The 20,642-nt window shown below is 39.5% G+C and overlaps 1 protein-coding gene across 1 annotated transcript in view; it reads left to right on the top strand.

The window, feature by feature from the left end:
* The window catches only part of HECW1 (HECT, C2 and WW domain containing E3 ubiquitin protein ligase 1), a 350,139-nt gene that overhangs the window by 176,345 nt on the left and 153,152 nt on the right, over positions 1-20,642 (top strand). The window contains exon 6 of the mRNA XM_067550377.1: positions 13,806-13,881. Coding sequence (XP_067406478.1) covers positions 13,806-13,881 — 76 coding nt within the window. The remainder of the gene's footprint in view (positions 1-13,805; positions 13,882-20,642) is intronic.

Genomic DNA, 20,642 nt, shown 5'->3' with positions numbered 1-20,642 from the left:
GCCTGTGGTTACCTTGCCTACCTCTGGGCCCTGGATCAGAGCCCGGCGGACAGGGGTCCCCTACCAACCCCTAAAGAGGGGACAATGACAGAAGCCTATCCCTTGCAGAGCCCCTTGTTAGGGAAAATCCTGAAGGTATAAGGGTCCAGACCTAAGACTCTGACCCAAAGGAAGATCCCTGAAACCTTTGCTGAATTCTGAAGATTTCCACATCATTGGACTCTTTTTGTGTACCCCAAAAGGGGTGGACTTCAATGTCTGACCTGGCCAGAGGGCTGAGTCACTAAAAGAACAGACCCCACACAGCAGGTCTGTAGTGAGAAAGGGGAACACCTGAGAGGAAGACAACTTGCCACACCCTGGCCTGACCACTAAATGGCACTGCTGGCACTTGTTCCCCTTCACACGTCTGTGTTTAGTAAATCATTCTCTGCTATGGAGATAATTGCAGTAGAATGAATGAATAAGTAAGGAGATCGAATCGGAAAGGCTTCTCTGATGAAATAATTCTGCAAACATTAATTCATCTAACCCATTCATATGTGAGACTTGCAACTGTCCAGGTCAGGTGAGCACAGACTGATACTGACTGGTCAGGTGAGCACAGACTGAGCACACAAAAGATAGGTTTTGGATCATTCGCACAGCTCCCAGGAATCTTGTACAAGCTTCCTGCCTCCTTCTGGACACCTGCTGATAGCAAAACTACTGAGCAGCTGCTCTACCATGTTGTCCTGATTGGCCTACAGATTAGTCATGCCAGTTTGGAGCTCCCCTTTGTTATAAGAGCTCTCCACATGCCCTTAGATTCTGCTCAATAAGAATAAGAACTGCTAAGTTCTCAATAAGAACAGGTTAGATAAACACTATGGGCCAGGTGGTCTTCAAGTGAAATTAATTGAGTTATTCCAGTTTATACCTGCTGAGGATCTGGAGCTATATTTAATTCTACCTGGAAGTGATTTTAAAGTGACTGCATATCAGTCCTTGTATACATTGACATAAATGTCCTTGGACATGCTAGAAGCCTGTGAGCAGAACAATGAACATCGTGTTGTGTCCTAGTAATTTTTTCTTGAGTTTTAGTATCACTTGATCAAAGCATCATTTACACTTGGTTGATCTTGGCAGTTAAAACAATTCAGCTAGTTTAAATGGAAAAACAGAAATATAGGAATTGCCAGGTTGATTCAGACCCAAGATCCACCTAGTTCAGTATCCTGTCAGTGACAGTGGCCAGAACCAGATGGTTCAGAAGAAGGTGCAAGGACCTTTTAGTGGGCAGTTGCAATAGGCAGTTGCAGTGGGCCGTTATGGGATAACCTGCCCCCACAATTTGGTCTCATCTAATAGTTAGGGATTGGCTTAAGCCCTTCTGAAATATTCGTTGTCATTCATTATAACAACTCTGGATATTTTAGATGTCCATAGGCGTGTCCAGTTCCTTTTTGAATCTTAGGTTCTTGGCCTCAATGACTTCCTGTAGCAATGAGTTCCATGGTTTAATTACATGTTGTGTTAAAAAAGTGTTTCCTTTGATCAGTTTTGAATTTCCCACTTTTAATTTAATTGAATGTCCCTGTGCTCTTGTGTAATGAGACAAGGAGAACAGAAGTTCCCAATCTCCCTTCTATATACCATTCAGTATTTTACATTCATATCAAGTCCCCACTTATTTGTCTCTTTTCTAAAGTGTTTTTTGGAAATATAAATAAATTGCTAGCCAGTTCTCCTTTATCTGGTACCTTACTGAGATGCTCAAAGAATTCCATATTGCACTTTCCTTTAGAATAGATAAGATCAGTGTAGCAACGTAGTTACTGTTTGTCACAAACTGCTGGGTGACACAGTGGCATTTAAAGAAATACCACACTGTTTGCTGTGGTACCATCAGGTTTTGATCGTGATGACATTTAGGAGCTGCCCTGACTAGGGAATAGTGAGGAGCACAACCCCTCCTCAGGCTCAGCGCAAAGAAAGTGTCTCTGAAGGGCCTGAATCTCCTCTCATTTCCAACACCTTTAAAATGATGCATGTTTCTTGTGGGGGCACAGAGAAGGAGTAGAAACTCTGATTGTCCCTGGCTGTTTCCTTTTCTCCCCCTATCCCCACACCAGTTCTGGCTTACAGCTGGGCCCTTTGTAAGGTTAGGCAGAGTCATCACTGAGATGGGAGACCTCCAAGAAAAAACAGGTACTGCAGGGAATGGTGTTGGTGATTCAGCATGTGATTGAGAGGTGATCTCCCTTAATCAAACCAAAACAATGGAGGTTCAAGGTTCTGTGTTAAAATCCTAAATGACTTTTTATAAGTTTACAATGAACGTGGCAAGATAGATGGACTGGAATACCCCATTTTTGAAGAAACATTGATACTCACTTTTGTGGCATTTGTCTGGTATGAGAAATAAGACATCAGAGAAACCTGAAAATTATAGCATTGTGGTAGGGTTGCCAGCTCATGGGATTTTTTTTTTTGTGAGTCTCTGTTTTAATTGAAGCCCCGCTCTTGGAATCTTGTGATTACATGAGAATCTCAGCTTTTATTTTTGTTTTAAAAAATAAGTTTCTAGCCCTTGCTGTTGTAGAAAAAAGCTTGAAAACATTAATCCCGAAGGCTCAAAAACCAGGCAAATAAAAATATTTTTAAATATCTCTGCTCTGTGAAACATCTATGTTTTTTTAAACCAATCTAATAATTTTGGAGGGCTGGACTCATGATTTTTTTTAATACTTAAGATTAGCAGTACAGAGAAGGACACGTATCTGGAGATCCAGAACTTGGTCTCAGACATCCTGCACAAAGAAACAGAAAGGAGAAAACCCACAAGCAGAGACAGAGAATGCATTATCTAGAAAGATATTATTTTGCTTCTTAGCTACAATGTAAATAATTGAAACTATCTAGAAGCCTGATCCAAAGCGTATTGAAGTCAATGGAAAATTTCCTATTGACTTCAGAGGGCTTTGGGTCTGAAAGCTACATGAGCGTTTGCAGAATTTAGGACAATATGATTTGCATACCATTTATTTTATTTTAATCTGATTTTGCCTGGCTATCCTAAATAAATCTTGTTTTGCTACAGCCCATGGTTTTAGACTGAAACCATCCAAGTTAAAAAAAAAATTAGAGGAGGTAGGGAAAGCAAAGTGTCTTGAAATTTATTTCATTTGACATTATTATCAACAAGACAGCAGACTTAGGAAATGACAATGCAAGTACTCAACTTAGACTTAAAACCAGAATGAAAAAATTGCAGCAGCCATAACAAAACCCATAAACCTCATGAAGAGGAATTTCTGACACTAGCTAGAGCTAGACACTGGTTGAAATGAGAAGCTCCTTTAGATGACCAAAAAGAAGAAAAACAATTTACCTGAGAAGTTGCATTTACAGTGTATGGAGGCAGAGATTTTCTGCTGAATTATAAGCTTTGAGCAATTGCTCATTAGCCCTATCTTACTCTCCAGCTTTTTCAAACCATGACCTGATCCTCCTCTCATGGAAGTCAGTGGCAAAACTCCCATGGACTTCAGCGGCAGTGGGCACCATGTTAGCATGTTCCTGGAGGATAGGTAATAAGAACAGTTCTTGCTATCAAAGTGCTAAAACTGGTTGAAAACTGTGTGTAGATGTGGCCGAACAGCCTGTTTGCTTTACAGTCCAGATGCTGCCCTGCATTAAGGCAAGTTTACCCTGCTTTCCTGATGTAAAGCTGCCCTTAAGCCAGGCTAGCTGGCCCCAGGAGGCCCTCTCCTGTACAGTGGCACCCTTGGGTAGCACAGAGCTGCTGTAGGAGCTCCTATGGCACCTCCTTCCCTGCAACTGGGAAAGGGGATCTCTCTGCATTTGTAACCCTTGGATGACCTGTTGGATGTGTAGGCAACTGGCACAAGCCAGAGCACCCTTTGAAGTGTTCTAGCTTGTGCTGGCAGAATGTCTCAGGGAGGCTGAAAAGTGGCTTAGAGCTTCCTTTGCACCCCTCATTGCCAGCTACTTCAAGAGTTCCTTGCCCTCAGTGGAGGATCTGGTTTACAACAAATATAACCACCCCAGTGCACAGTTCTCTGGCGTGGTTAGGGCCATTCCCATTCTAACACACTTTTTTCCCTTGGTAGTGAAGATGGAACAAAGTAATTATGAAACTGTAGCAGGAAACTTTGCTAAAAGCGTGAGTTACAAAATGCTGTTAGCTGTGGTAGGTCCCTTCAGAATTCTAAGGAATAGCAAGATTTTATAAACACAGTTATCAATATCTAATTTTAAAAATCTGTCTGCCAACATTTTTGCAAGCTATGGACCCCACCCTGCAAGCTTCTCTGCTGACCCGTGTGGCGCACCATTGACTTCACTGGGGCTCTGTACAGACACAAGGGTACGCACGCACAGAGTTGCTTGTAGTATCTGATGAGCACCGTTTTAGTATGTGCCACAGAAAATGGTCCACTAGAAAGTTGGCTACATATCGAGAAAACCGTGTCATTTTTAGAAACAATTAAGTGACCAACCCAGGAAGCACAGCCACATGTGTTCATAGTTATTCTTGTGTATTTCTATGTAATAATATATAGATTTCAAGTTTCAAAGAAGGAAGGAAAGATCAAGGTCTCTGGTTAAAGATTTTTCTTAGGCTGCTGAAGAATGGTAGGAGTCTGTTAAGAGAATTGTGGAAACCTAATAAAAAGCTGAATGGTTTATAGCTTGGAGGCAACTCCATGGGAAACATTACCTCAGTTCTGTTTTAATTTAAAGTGGTGCCCATAATTTCCTGCTTTTAGCAGCTAGTTATGCTGAAACTCCATTCTTTCCTCCCAGGGTAGACTGGGAAATGTGAAATACTTTCATCTTGGAGATCGAGTTGTGCACGCATCTCTGTGCAGGCAACCATCTAATTCCCTGCTGTCGTGAACCAGTCAATCAACTGTCTTCTACAGGACTTTATTGATGACGCTGAACAGCAGTTGTGTCCTGTAATTAGCCTGGCTTTGAGGGGTCACAACTACGCAGAAATCTAGTGAAAGAATTAACAAAATTGTAATGGTAAATTGGGGTTTGGAAAAGAGGAGGTTAAAGATCTTCCCTCATCTGAAAAATAGAACTTAATTAGATAAAATCTGCCACCAGAAGCAGCAGGCTCAGCTCTTTGGGGACAGGGAGGGAGTGGCACATGTCAGTAAACAGTACATTCTCTCTGTGATTAAGGAATGGCACTGGTGAAGGCTAGTCTTCCAAGACTAGAAGGGTGGTGTCCACAGCACAGAGCCTGGAGGGTGTGTGGGAATTACAGTGAGGGGAAATTGTGGGTTTATATGGTCATGGTCCTTCAGGGGTTTGAGCTGGTTGCAAAGAACCCACTAGAGGAGGAAACCTTACTAATGTAGAAATTGGCTCTGTAGTGTTTTGGATCGCCTAATGGAACACTATTACAGTGGCTGCACAGCAGTTTAGCAAGACAGCAGGATAAGTGGAATACGTTGCATTCAAGAGACAGATTAATTCCATTGACTGGTAACAGAGAGAGGGTTATAGCTGTGAAGCACTGCCACTAATGAGGGATAGATTTTCAAAGTGGTGCAGGGGATTATAGCCATAATACTTCCAATGACTTAGAGTCCTGAAGCAAATTCCTATTTTCCTATGAGTCCTATTCGCTTCTTTCAGAATTCATCCCTCACTTCCCTTGGCTCTAGCTTAAGATAAGGAAGAAAGACAATATTTATCCAGTTCAACTTGTTTTCCAATAACATACTTTTTTAGATAAAAAATTGGAGGGGATGCAAGTATTTACCATTTTCAGGAGACCTGATCATAGGGAATTAACTCTGAAGAGTTAGACACAAGCTGAAGTTTGAGCTCATAAAGACTAAGTCATCTTATTATCTTTTCCCTGAAAAGACCTCTGACTTGTTATCAGTATCACCTGATCTCCATATGCTGTGTACACTACTCTGTTAATTTCAAAAGTGCAGTGAAATTAACAGGGGAAAAATAAACCAAGGCAGAACAATGGATAGGGGAAGGGAGGTCAGGGAAGGAACTTTTTTGATTACTGTGCGGTATATACACAGCTATGAAAACAACAGTAATGGTCTGCCTTAGACTGATATCAATAAATAAATTCACAGTGAAGTTTGACACTCTGCCCTTATCTCACTCTGCTGTGCCTGTGCATTGCCAGGTTTTCAGAACGGCTAGTGATTGTACATCTCAGATGAACTGTTCGATCCAAATAGAAAAAGATGAGCAGAGTACAAAGTGTCATATCCAGCTCCTTCCTTTCCCGTGTCCTTTTAATGCAGACTGTTAAAATTTCATTGTAAATTTGTGAGCCAATTTAATCCTCTTGAAACATGGAGAAACATAGCACAAGCTGGAACCAAGCATAGTGCAGGCTGCCATTGGGCAGGTTTCCCCCTTACCCAGCTATGCCAATAATACATCTCATCCCTCACCTGCCATGACACATTTTTTGGTGTTTCTTTTTTCTTTTCGAGGTGTGCAAATTGGGATTGAGTCAAGACTGCTAAGCGCATTTTTTACTTGTGACCAAAATTAGGAGTTGGATGTGAAAATTAAGTTACTGTAATTATCACTTTTGTAACTAGACTTTGGCTCTTAAGGCATGGAACTGCTTTATAAAAAGAGAAAGCAGATCATAGGTTTACTGCTATAATTTCTGACTTTCTTTCACTTGACACTTACATTTTCAGCTTCTGCTATATTGAAGTTGAAGTGCAAGTCCCTTTGAATACTTTGATATGTTCTTAGAACACTGCTGCATGGCTTGAAATAGAGACTCCTGAAAAGATGGGTCCAGAAATATTGAGCTATGTGAGATACCACTATGTGGTAGTGTTTGATCAGTGTAAATGGTGAGCACTATATGTAGCAATCTTACTGTACATATATAGCAGTCTGCCTCCATGAAGACACTACGGTTGTCAGACAGGATCGAATTAGAATCTTTAACCCCAAAACTACAGGTCTCTTCCCCTTGAGTTAAAACAGTTTCTTTAGCTGCATATACCTACAGGCCAAATATGTTTCTCTAGAGAGAGATGTGAATTACAAACCGATGTGCTATGCCATACAGTTTCCTTTGGAGTCATTATGGCCTGTTCTGTGAGTGTGTAGGGAAAGTATTATGCCCTATTATTCTGTAGTTCTGTATGTATAGATATAGTCATATTTCAAATATTCATGTTCAAATATTCATATTCAAATACTCATGTTTCCTACTGCATATCAATGGGTCTTTTAGAATTATCATGAGGGCTGCACAATGTACAAAATATACTAAAAGCAGTGTGGGAAACACTGTAGGGAGATTCTGTATCAGTTTGTGGGCTGAAAATGGAAAACTTTTCTTCATTTTACACTCATAATACCATATTTTCAACCATGAGGGCCTATCCAACAAGGACTCGTAAAGAAAGATATTTTAGAAGGTTTTTGAAGTCTGTAATTAGGGGCTTAATTCAGTAGCCCTTACTCAGACAATACTCCCATTGATGTTCTTGGGAATTTTTTCTCAGGGCTTGTCTACACTGGCGGCAGCAGTCGATGGGAGATATGCAAGCTACGTAATGTAGCTTGCGTATCTTCCATCAATGTACTTACAATGACATAACGCGGCGTCTTCACAGCGCTGTGTCAATGGGAGATGCTCTCCAGTTGATGCAGCCTTTCTCCTTTCAGGGAGGTGGACTAATGGCGTTGACCAGAGAGCCAATCTCCCATCGATTGAGCAGGTCTTCATGATACTGCTGCGTTGATTGCTGTGGAGCCCACGGTGTAGAAAAGTCCTCAGTAAGAGCTGAAAGATTGGGCTCTAATGTGATAGAGCAGGAGTTTGAAGAATTTGGTTACATGGAAGAGTAATATTAGGAAAGTATTTAATGTATTTTTAGCTTCATTTCATCTCCTCTTCCATTTGCTCTCTCTCTTAGCTAGAATAATGAGAACAAAAACTAAGGATCTGATCCACAGCTTACTGAATCTTGGGAATCTTTCCACTGATTTCAAGAGGACTCATTTGACCAGCAAGATCTTTGCAGACTACCAGCACGTGCTGGTATTTTTGAAAATATTGGTCTTGGCCCTTGACCTTTTAAAATTATTACTTTCTGCAGCCCATATCTATCCCATCTATCTAATCAAACTTCTATGCATCCATCACTGTAATTTCTAGACACTGTCGATAAAATTTTCCAAAGTATTTAAGTCCCATTTTAAAAAGTCCTCCAGGGTCATATTTTCAGAAGTATTCAGACACCTAGTGGGATTTTCAAAAGCACCAAGGTACTTAATTCCCCTTCATAAGAATGAGAGTTAAGCACCTAGGCACTTTTGAAAATCCCTCTAGGTGCCTATCTGCATCTTTAGGTGCCTATACATCTTTAAAATATCAGGCCCCAAGTCACTAAGGAGCTTAAGTCCCATAGAAAGTCAATGGGACTTAGGCTCCTTGGGGTCAGATTTTTAAGGGTATTTAGACATTTAGATTTTAAAATGTGGCCCTTAGTGACTTAAGAGACACATTTTTGACTCATCCAGCTTTAGCTGACAGTTTGAGACACCTTGATTTAAAATAATTGCCTTGTAAACCAGTTGCACAATTTGTCCACATACATACATATGTATGCAGGAAATGACACACAGACCGAAGTGTAGCCTTAAAAATCACAAACAGTGCCTGCTGTAGCCATTTGGGTCTGGTGAATCCATATGAGTGATTCAACAGGATAGGGAGAAAAAGGATTGGCTCTCCACAAGAGTCATTCATGGATCTTTGTGAAATGGTTTCCAGGCCCCATCTGGATTTTATTCTCTACAGCTCAGCTAAGTTCAGAAACCAGATCTGAGAACTTTTGCAGCTGCTGTGATTTAAATACCCACTTACAATATTGTCCAATAATATGCCCCTCAGAGGAAAATTCATAATTAATAAAATCCAGCAGTATTTCCCATTGAATTATCGATCCTGCCTGATATAACCTTCTTTTTTGATTAAAAACAGTGTGCCAATGGAAAACAGTATCACGCACAATCATAAGCAAGAAATGTGGCTCCTCCTCCATCTTCAGTATATTCATAGCAGATTATTAATGTCTAAGAAGGACCACAGAGGCACCAGAGAGAATATGGCCATAGATTCACAGAAATGTAGGGTTGGAAGAAACCTGGAAAGGTCATAAAATCCAGCCCCCTGCACTGAGGCATGATCAAGTAAACCTAAACCATCCCCGACATATGTTTGTCCAAACTGTGCTTTAAAAACCCTCCAATGTTGAGGATTCCACAACCTCTTTCGGAAGCCTAACAACCCTTATAGTTAGAAAGATTTTCCTAGTATCTAACCTAAATCCCTCTTGCTTCAGATTTAGCCCATTACTTCTTGTCCTACCTTCAGTGGACATGGAGAACAATTGATCATCGTCTTTTATAACAGTCCTTAACATATTGGAAGACTGTTATCAGGTCTCCCCTTAGTCTTATTTTCCCAAGACTAAACATGCCCATTTTTTTAAATCTCTCCTCATAGGTCAGGTTTCTAAATCTTTTGTCATTTTTGTTGCTCTCCTCTGGACTCTCTCCAGATTGTCCACATCTTTCCTAAAGTATGGCACCCAGAATTGGACACAGTACAACTAACTTTTCTTTCCTTCTGCAATAACAGTAGGAAACAGTGAACCTGAGCCAAAGCAATGATTAAAAATATTGTTAATGTGTTTTAACCTCAAAATTTTGACTGACCTTGGAAGGTTTTACATGTTGGTTTTCAGTTCCCAAGATGCCCAGGTTAGTCCTCTGAAAACATAACTTTCTGTCAGACTGAAGTGAAAACAAGAAGAGCATGACTTGCCAAACAGTTGAGGAGAGAACACTTATGTGCACAGCTTTGTTTCTGTAAGCAGCTAAATCAAGTCATGCTTTTGATTAGGTTTTTTCTCCCTATTCTCACTCCTTGAAGGATCTACTTTAAAAAAAAAAAAAGTATTCCTCCCTCCTTCATAGTACTCTTCTCAATGTATATGTGTGTGATACTGAATAATTCATATTGGGTGGTGTCTATCTCATGTACAGAGGGACAGCTTGAGGCCTGTGCGACACGTAAGGCCTCAAAATAAGGCTTTAAATGGTGCATAGTCCTTTGGCTGTCCCTATACAGGTGGGTGTATTGCACCCATTTAGAAAAAATGTTAAGGTTCATTTAAAATTCCTTGACAGGTAACTATATATAAACTATAATGTAAACTATATCAAAATGACAGTTGTACCAAATCTCATAAATTTATATTGGGATAAACTATGTAATTCACTTATATAGATTTTATATTGTGGCTCATTTAATTCTGATAAGTCAGGGCCTGCTTCTGCAAACAATTACACACCTGAATAGTTTTACTGAATTCAGTGGGGCTATTCATGTGAGCAATATTACTCTCATAAGTATGTGTTTGCAGATTGGGATCTAAATGTATCAGTTTGTGAATATACTGTATTTTCTGACCTTTAAAATAAATTCCTTATACATCACAATTAATTTCTTTCTTTCATGACCCTGGAAAATATGAGATGATCAAAAGGAAATATTATGTTTATTGTACATCTAACATGCCCCACACTAACAAAATACACCTCAATGCAAATACTTTTTTTTCCTATTGAAATTTTGTATTGGGAAGTGACACATAGAGAATGAGAAAATTGATAGAAATGAGTACAAGTCAGCAGTTAGGAAATGCAGACAATTGATGGGGAAGCTAAAGGTATCAGTGAAAATTCTATGTACAGTAAGATTATGGACAATAAGAAGGAAATATTTAAATATATCAGGAACAAACAAAATCCTAACAATGGTATGGGTCCAATACTAGATAAGGATGATAAAATTGTGTATCATAATGCAGAGAAAGCAGAAGCATTCATTAAATATTTCTGTTCTGTTCTGTATGTAGAAAGAAGCAGGATGATGTATTCATATTTTACAGAGATAATGAAATATCTTCTATTCCACCAATAATTAGAGAGAATGTTAAACAGCAACTAATAAAGTTAAACCTTTTAGAATCTGTGATACCACATCACTTGCACACAAGAGTATTCAAAGAATTGACTGAGGAGCTCTCTGAATCATTAATGTTAATTTTTAACGAATCTTGGAACACTGGAGAAGTTCCAGATCATTTGGGGGGGGGGGAAGTCTAATGTTGTGCCTATATTTGAAAAGAGTAAACAGGATGACCCAGATAACTATTGGCTGGTTTGTCTGACACTGCTCTTGGGAAGGCTGATATGGGATGCAATGAGTGAAGAATTAAAGGACGGTGTCATAATTAATGTGAATCAAAATGGTTTTATAGAAAATTAGCAAGACCTTGTCAAACAAGCTTGGCATAATTTTTTTGTTTTTGGTTGACAAAGGAAACTGTGTTGTCCTAATATACTTAGTTAAATGCATTTCAGAAGTCTTAGTCCTACATGACATTCTGATAAGAAAAAAATAGCACTATCCAAAATCTGTGTAACCTATCTTAAATCGATTGAAAACTGATTTAACTGATAGATCTCTAAAAGTAATTCTGAATGGGTAATTGTCATCTAGTGGTGGTGTTTCTAATAGGGTCCCTCAGGGATCTGTTCTCAACCCCATACTATTCAATACCTTTATCAGTGATGTAGAAGAAAATATAAAATCAATTCAAATTTGCAGCTGACACAAAAATTGGTGAAGTGCTAAATAATGATAGGGACAAGTCAGTTACATAGACCAACCTGGATCACTTGGTAAGGTGTACTGATTCAAACAACATAACTTTAACACAGATAAATGCAAGGCCATACATCTAAGGAAAAAAAAGGGTGAGATGGTAAACTAGAATGTAGTGACACTGGAAAAGACTCAGAGGTCATAGTAGATTACAAACTAAACATGAGCTCCCGATGCAATGTGGTAGGATCATCAAGTAGGAGTCGGTAGGGGTATTACCTCTATATACAGCATAGTGAGACCATTTACTGGAATAATGTGTCCAGTTCTGATATCCATATGTCAGGAAGGATGTTGAAAAAATTGGAAAGCGTTCATAAAAGAGCTACAAGAAAGATTTGGGGTCTGGAAAACATGCCTGATAGTGAGAGAGTTAGAAGTTTCAATTTATCCAAGAGAAGGTTAAGAATGTGACTTGATCATGGTCTGCAACTGTCTACATAGGGAAGATATTTCTGATAGACAGCTCGTTAATCTAGCAAAAAAAAGGCATAATAAAAATCTGGGGTTGGAAGCTGAAGCTAGACAAATTCAGAATAGAAATAAGATGTAAACTTTTAACAGTGAGGGTAAGTAAGCAATGTAACAACTTATCTAGGAATGTGGTGGATTCTTCATCACTTGAGATATCTGAATCAGGACACAATATCTTTCTCAAAGTTCAAGCTCAAATAGAAGTTATGGGCCAGATGCAGAAATGACTGGGTATGGTTCTATGGCCTGTGTTGTTCAGGAGGTAAAACTAGATTATCATAATGGTCCCTTCTTGCCTTAAAATCTATGAATCACTTCACTCCTATTCCCAATATGTCTCTGGAGGAAGGTAAAGGAGCTGGATGATGTATGGAACATGCTCTTGCCACTGAGTTGAATAACATTCAGAGGGTTGAAGCCAGTTATGGGGAGTCAATACCATTCTGAGGGTTAGAGGAGAAGTAGTCAATGGCCCATCCTGCTAGCTGCTCCACTTCCAGTGAAGCTACTTGCTAGAAGCTCAACTCCCCCATCTGCTCCACTTGTCTGTCAGTGTGCCCATTTCTCCCACATTTTTCAACTCATATTTAAAGTCTTCCAGTCAGCAGATTGATTCCCCACTGTCCCCATGTACACATCATCCTATTCTTCCTTAGCTTGATCCAGAGAAGGATGGTAATGGATTTATTTTCTTAGCTGTGACAGTGTCCCAGTTTTTAGCACCAGGTGGCAAACTACTTTGTTGTGCTCTGTGCATAAAGTCATCAGCAGAGCAATTCCCTTCTCTCCTGCCTTTGGCACTGACACACCTCAAGCAACTACAATCTTTTTAAATTAAAACAAGAGCTGTTCAGGTTCTTAAAGAAAAACCACGATAGTCTAAAAGGTACAGATGGGATTGAGAGGAAGATAGTTATTCCCACATTCAAATCAGCAGTGTGCAAGAAACATGTTGATCATGGTCAAAAGTCAAGCCCACCAGGGCCCACTTTTTAAAGATCTTGACTATTAAAAGAGCTCAAATGATCATATATTGTAGATCTTGCTTCTTCAGACATGCCTTGTATATTTGTCACTACAGTATTTCATAGTTGCTGGTTTTTTCATGGGGTTAATAGTCATATTTTATGTAACTCGTAAATGTAGGTTCCTGGAAGTCAGCTGGAGAGCCACTATAATAACTGAATTATTTTGCTGAGACCACAATTTGCTATTAGAGTTAGTGGCAACATACCTATCCTGATAGCTGCATTCATTGTTTGTTTAATAAGCAGTTACTGTTTACAGATATTCCAGTGAGGAAGTACTCTTTTTACTAACACAAAATACTTATACATTTGCAGTATTTTCTTGCATAGTTTTTCATTTCTGTGAAAAGGAGCTCCCTTGTGTCTGGTTTCTTACTATATGCTAAAATTGTTTGGATCAATAGTTGCCTAATGAAAGCATGTAATTGTTTCTCAGTTGATTATGACTGCAGGAATAACAGTTATTAAGTCAGTTTTGTGTTCAAGAATCACTGGAGACAGCTACCTCACCGTTTTCCTTCTTCCAGCAGATTTTTAAAAGCATCACCAGTGAAGATCCAGTCCAGAGTCAAGGAAGTCGGAGACTGATCAGTTTTTCACTGTCAGGTATGTCTTTGCTTGAATGCATAAAGCTATGAACCCAGAGGATGGGACTGGAGATTTTTAAACTATGAAACAAGGCTAATAGACTTAGCCTAGAAACTTCGGGGCCCAAAGGTTTAATGAAGAGAGGCAGAGGCTCAACCTGAAAAACCTGCACACATGTGTACCTGTAATTGAAGGCAATTTTACATCTGTAAAGTCGGAGTAATGATACTGACATCCTTCATAATGCTATTTTGAGAGCTACAGGTGAAAAATGCTAGATAAGTATTATTATTAATTGCATGTGCAAAAGGGCAGTAGGGTGTCCAGGTATATATTGGTGCTTGCAATCACTTAAACGTATGTATTTTTACATACATAGTTGTGGCAGCTGCCTATACAGGTCCCAGTTCAGGAAAGCATCCCATTTCATGATATCACTTAACCACATGATTAACTTTATGCCTATTCTTAAGGTCTGTTGTAGGCAATGGGAGTTTAGCACATCCTTAATTTTAAGCTCATGCGTCAGCGCTTCCCCAAATCGGGCCCACAGATATGCATAAACATGAGCTTGTGCATGCTGTACTTTGAGCTCCCATGGGCTTCTACTTTTCTAAATTTGTCCTTAGATATTAGCACCCCTTCACCTTGATTGTCATTCCTGCTTCTAAATTATTATTAGTAGAATATTGCAGTAATATCCAAGAGTCCCAGGCATGGACCAGGACCCTATTGTGCTAGGCACTATACAAATCTAGAACAAAAAATCTCTGCCCCAGAAAGCTTGCAGTCTAAGTAAAACTGTGAAGAAAACAAAAAAAAGGACCATGCTTTTTAAGGCAAATTTTTAAACTATAAACCATTACCTTATTTCTTTAATATATGCTTAATTGTTAACTTGTGCACCTTAATATTATGGTCTACCGCTGACACCCTATTTCTTACCAATTTAATTAATTTTATTTCATTTTTTCCCCTCTTTTTAGTTAATGGTGGCAGAGCAATGTTTTCCAGTGCTGTGTTTAAGAAATAAAACAGAGGAGCTCAAAATCCTTCATCTCAGCTGGACAACAAAATGGCATTTGAAATTCAGTGTTGATAAGTGCAAAGTAATGCACACTAGAAAACATAATCCGAACTATACCTACAACATGATGGGGTCAAAACTAGCTGTTACCATCCAAGAAAGACATCTTTCTTTGAGTCAATGTGGATAGTTCTCTGGAATTGTCTGCTAAATATGCAGCAGAAGTAAGAAAAGCTAACAGAAGATTAGGAGCCATTAGGAAAGGGATAAATAACAAGGCAGAAAATACCATAATTCCACTATATAAATCCATGGTATGGCCACAGCTTGAACATTGTGTGCCATTCTGGTCTCCCCAGCTCAAATAAGATATATTAGAAGTGGAAAAGGTACAGAGAAGGAAAGCAAAAATGATTAGGGATATGGAACAGCTTCCATATGAGGAGAGATTAAAAAGAGTCGAATAAGGGAGGTTATGATAGAGGACTATAAAATCATGAGAGGTGTGAAAAAGTGAACAAGAAAAAGTGTTATTTACCTCTTCACATAACACAAGAACCAGGAGTTACCCCGTGAAATTAATAGGCAGCAGGTTTAAAACAAACATAAAAAAGTATTTCTTCACACAACACACAGTCAACCTGTGGAACTTATCATCAGGATGTTGTGAAGACCAAAAGTATAAGTGGGTTCAAAAAAGAATTAGATAAATTCATGGAGGATTGGTCCATCAATGCTTATTATCCAAGATGGTCAGGGATGCAACTACATGCTCTGGGTGTCCCCCAACCTCTGACTGCCAGAAGCTGGGAACAGATAACAGGGGTGAATCACTTGCTAATTGCCCTGTTCTATTCACTTCTCTCGCAACCATCTGCCAGTGGCCACTGTCAGAAAACAGGATACTGGACTAGATGGACCATTGGTCTGACTCTGTGTGGCCATCCTTATGTTCTTATGTAATCGGATTCTTGATAAAATCTACGTATTTTACAGTTTGAGTTTTTCAGAACTATCTTTGTATGAGATTTGGGTAACCAATTTTGGGGGGAATTGAGTATCCAAATCTCTTATGAAAAATCTCAGCCTGTATCTACTCTATTTGCTTTGTTCACTAATTTTATAATTTACCCCCTCCCCTCCCTACATCAAGCTAATCTGTCATAATGTATTCTTTATAAACCCATGCAGCTTACTGCTCAGGAGTCTTTTATCTTTCCAGAGCTTCCTGCTGCGACGGAAGTGACTTTCCATCACCTCCGAAACAGGCTTGTGCCTACAAGGCACAGCCCTAAATTCATAGACTTTAAAGCCAGAAGGGACCATTAGATAATCTAGCCTGATCTTCTGTATAACACAAGCTAGAGAATTTCACCCAGTTACACTGTATTGAGCCCAGTAAATTGTATTTGACTAAAACATGTTTTTCAGAATGGCACCCAGTCTTGATTTGAAGACCTCAATAGATGGTAGTTTGTTCCACTGGTTAATCACTCTCACAGCTAAAATATTCAGACTAATTGTTTAACTTTCTCTTGTGTTTTTTTTTCTCACTGAAGACAATTAAAAAATGACTTCTGTCTTGCAGTCATTTCTGAATAATTAATTTCTTCTCATTTCATTTATTAATAGACCTGTGTTCTTCCTAGTACTATTTCAGCTTCTTCCCCTATATAAATAAAAAGCTCTTCTAATTCTCCTCAGTGCCCTTGGCTAGCATGAATTCATTTATCCCCTGTCCTTAGTAATTTCCCTGCAAGCCTGCTATAACTGGATTCTTGTTTGCTTACCTCCCCACTTTTCTACTTTTTAAAATCTCAGCTCTTTCATGGATTCTTGTTCTTTAAGAGAAACTGGAATATGTTTATAGATTCATAGATTTTGAGGCCATATGGGACCAATATGATAACTTAGTCTGCACAACAGAGGCCATAGAATCTCCAGTAATTTCTGAATCACGCCCATACTTTGTTGGCCCTAATGTATAGGGTCGTTTAGGATCCCCTTGCCTTATTCTGCACTCTTGGATTTTAATACTTCCTGTCATGGCACCTTACTCATAAGATTTCCTAATTCCTTAATATTTGCCGTCTTGACGTCGACAGTGCAGCTGCATCAGTGACCCCTTTCCTTATTATGCTGAGTTCTAGAAGCTCGTACCTGCACTCATAGAGTTTGTCTATACAATGAGCTAGTATACAGCAAGCTGGAGTGTGAGTGTATAATATGCTAGCTGACTGCACACTAGCTAGCCAGACAGACCCTGACACTGTGCACTAAACATTTCCTAGTGTGGTGTGACCTACTGCTGTTTGAAGTAGTAGTATATCATTGACCCTGTCTACACTTACCTCCGGGATACGGTGGCAGTCGACGGGAGTTACACAAGCTATGCAAAAAACTTGCGTAACTCCTGTTGACTTCTGGGCTCCTCTTCTGCGCGCCGTCTTAACTGCACTGCGCTGACGGGAACCATGTTCCCATCAACGCAGCGCTAAACCACTTGTGAAAGTGGCCTTAGGACATCGATTTCTGGATCGACTGAGCTTGTCTTCATTGACTGCTCAGTCAATCAAGAACAATCGATCTGACGGCGGTGACTTTGCTGCCATCAATGTAGCCATAGCCAGAGTGTACTGTGGAACTTTTAGTGTGTGGTGGCAGGGTCCACATGGTGAGTTAGAGTATGTCAACACAGTAGCATGGGATTAGGAAGACACATGCTAGCTGTGCCCAAGCTAAAGTGCTAAAAGTAGCAGTTTGGCTATAGCAAAAGAAGCAGTGGCTCAGGCTTGTCGCCTGAGTATGTACCTAGGGATTCGGATGAGATTGTACTCGGGCAGCTAGTCCAAACTGCCACACATGCTGCTGCTGCCACACTGCTATATTTTAGGGTGCTAGCTCGAGTAGATCTAGTGCATGTCTTTTTAGAAGGGTGTTTCCCAGCATGGTTTAGCTGATATGTAGATATGCCCTAAGTGCATGGCAAGCTGGTGTGCTGGAGACTTACACTCCAACTTGCTACATGCCAAGTCTCTATGTAGGCAAGCCCACATGTGTATCTGTCAGCCACAGCAAATCTGCTAAACTTTTACAAATGGCTCTGAAAATACTTACTGTTGTTCTGTGTTGGCTCAGCTGGAAGGCAAGACTCACACAGCTCAAATATGTTTTTCAAATTAAGAATAGTGATGCTAAGGGTGTAGAATGCCAAACTGTGGTCTCATGAACAAATGACCAGGGTGCAACAAATTGATTCCATTATTGCCTATACAGAATATCACATTCTGTACCCAATGGGCAAAAGTTATCACTGTCACTTAAGAATTCAATTGGCTATGAATTTTCTATCACTAACTTTTTAAAAAAAGTATTCAGAGGAGAGAAGAGTAAGATTTCCCTCTCTCCCCTATTACCATTCTTTCCTGCCTGGCTACATAAGCCTTTCACATTTGCAATCCTATAGTTGCCCTCTTCTCCCCCCAGTATCTAACTGATTCCTTCTTCTCCTTTTCCTGCATGGAGTTCATCTCCTATGATGAACCATTAGCAGACGTTCTCCAAAATCGTTTGTATAACTATTAAGGTGATCCCTTTAAAAAGCCCTGGCAGTTGAGAGGTGGATACTGGGGCAATTCTGGGTCATGACAATTTCCATTGCCTTAACAGTCTATTAGCTTTTTTTGGATGCTGCTGCACAGTAAGTGGCTGTTTTCAGAGAACTATCTATAACAACTCCAAGATCTCTTTCTTAAGCGATAACAACTAATTTAGAACCCATTATTTTGTATGTATAGTTGTGCATTACTTTGCACTTATCAACATTGAATTTCATCTGCCATTTTGTTGCCCAGTCACCCAGTTCAGTGACTCTTCACAGTCCACTTTGGACTTAACTATCTTAACTAATTTTGTATTGTCTGCAAATTTTGACACCTCACTATTTACCCCTTTTTCCAGATAATTGATGAATATGTTGAACAGTATTGGTCCCAGTACAGATCCCTGGGGGACAACACTATTTACTTCTCTCCATTCTGAAAAATGGCTGTTTATTCCTAGCCTTTGATTCCTGTCTTTTAACCAGTTACTGATCCATGAGAGGACCTTTCCTCTCATCCCATGACTTCTTATTTTGCTTAAGAGCTTTTGGTGAGGGACCTTATCAAAAGCTTTCTTAAAATCCAAATACATTGTTTGCACTGGATCACTCTTATCCACATGTTTGTTGACCTCCTGAAAGAATTCTAATAGATTGGTGAAGCATGATTTTCCTTTGCAAAAGCAGTGTTGACTCTCAACAAATCGTGTTCATCTATGTGTCTGATAATTCTGTTCTTTACTATAGTTTCAACCAGTTTTACTGGTAGTGAAGTTAGGCTTACCAGAGTGTAATTGCCAAATACATTATAAAACTGTAGTGTACTGTGGTATAAATCTAAGACTTCTGAAATTAATTGATTTAACCAAAGATTTAGACCCACTTATTTCTAAGTCATCACTTAATAAAAATTCAATGGCAATATTTTCAGAACCATTCTGATTAGATGGAAATATTTCCATTTGGGGAAGCATAATGGATTAGAAAACTGTGCTTTTATAGATATGATAGAAAGGACCATCATAGTGTTAACACTGTTTTAGGAACTTGCCTGAGTTTTTGGATTGTTTCCTGAGCCTTTTATAAGAAAGCTTCAATCTTTGTAAGAAGTTATGTATGTCCCATTGCAAATAAAATAGGGATCTTTCTGGTATCGGCTTGTGCCCATATCATTTTCTGCAGATCTTCACTATTGTATTTTTTGATGACTGTAAGAACTTTGTGTGAGATATGATAGTTCTGTTAGAATATCTGTCCCTTAAGCATGACTATCACATGGAAGTCTTGGGGACTACATGCATAACGACTATCTATTTATATAGATGTGATGTGGCTCCTATCATTAAGCACTTATCTGAGAGAGAGTTGCAGAACTGAGCCCTGACACAGCCATGAGGACAGCTCAGGACTATAAATATAGAGAATCAGGAAAACAAATTATCCTGCTCATCATACATGTTACATAAATTTTATATAAGAAGCAAAAAAGTGCTCAGATTGATGTGCTGTGAGTTCAAAGATAGGACCTGGTCCTCAAATTATTAAGGTGCCTTCAATCTACCTTACATCAGCCACTGATTCTCTCACAAACTGAAGGTCATGATGGACAATCTGAGCTGTATATTTTACATAAATATCCAGGGGGAGCACCGGATATCCCTCCCTCAAACTTTAGAGTTGGTGCATCCATCACAATGCGCTCATCTCAGCTGTCTATTTACCAGAGATACAGAATGTGGCAGCCAAAAGTCTCAGTTGGAATTTCTCTCATGACTATGGAGACTGAACTCAAAGATGTTTCAAGACATATTCAGCCTTTGGGGAACCCTGACTACAGATCTCGAACAAGAAATATCCTCATTATTCCTCTAGAACCGGCCTAGGGAAACATTCACTGGGAGATGCCCTCATCCTCCCTGGTAGGCGATCCCTTACATGCCTTTGCCCTATTTCCTCTCTATCCAAGGTCCTGTTGAAAATTCAACGAGACAAAGCAAGGATTATTCTGATTGCCCCCTCCTGGCCAATGTAAATCTGGCTCCCTTACCTGACACAGATGGCAATATGTCATCTGGTTCCTATCTGGCCCATTCTCACCTGCTCCCTCAAAACAACAGGCTGATCCTTCATCCTAACCTGCCATCCCCTGCT

This window comes from Emydura macquarii, unplaced genomic scaffold (assembly GCF_026122565.2).
Source record: "Emydura macquarii macquarii isolate MOO-44397 ecotype Brisbane River unplaced genomic scaffold, CSIRO-AGI_Emac_v2 contig_1263, whole genome shotgun sequence".
Lineage (NCBI taxonomy): Eukaryota > Metazoa > Chordata > Testudines > Chelidae > Emydura > Emydura macquarii.
Note: the sequence above shows the minus strand (reverse complement) of the source record. Positions and strands in the feature narration are given on the sequence as shown.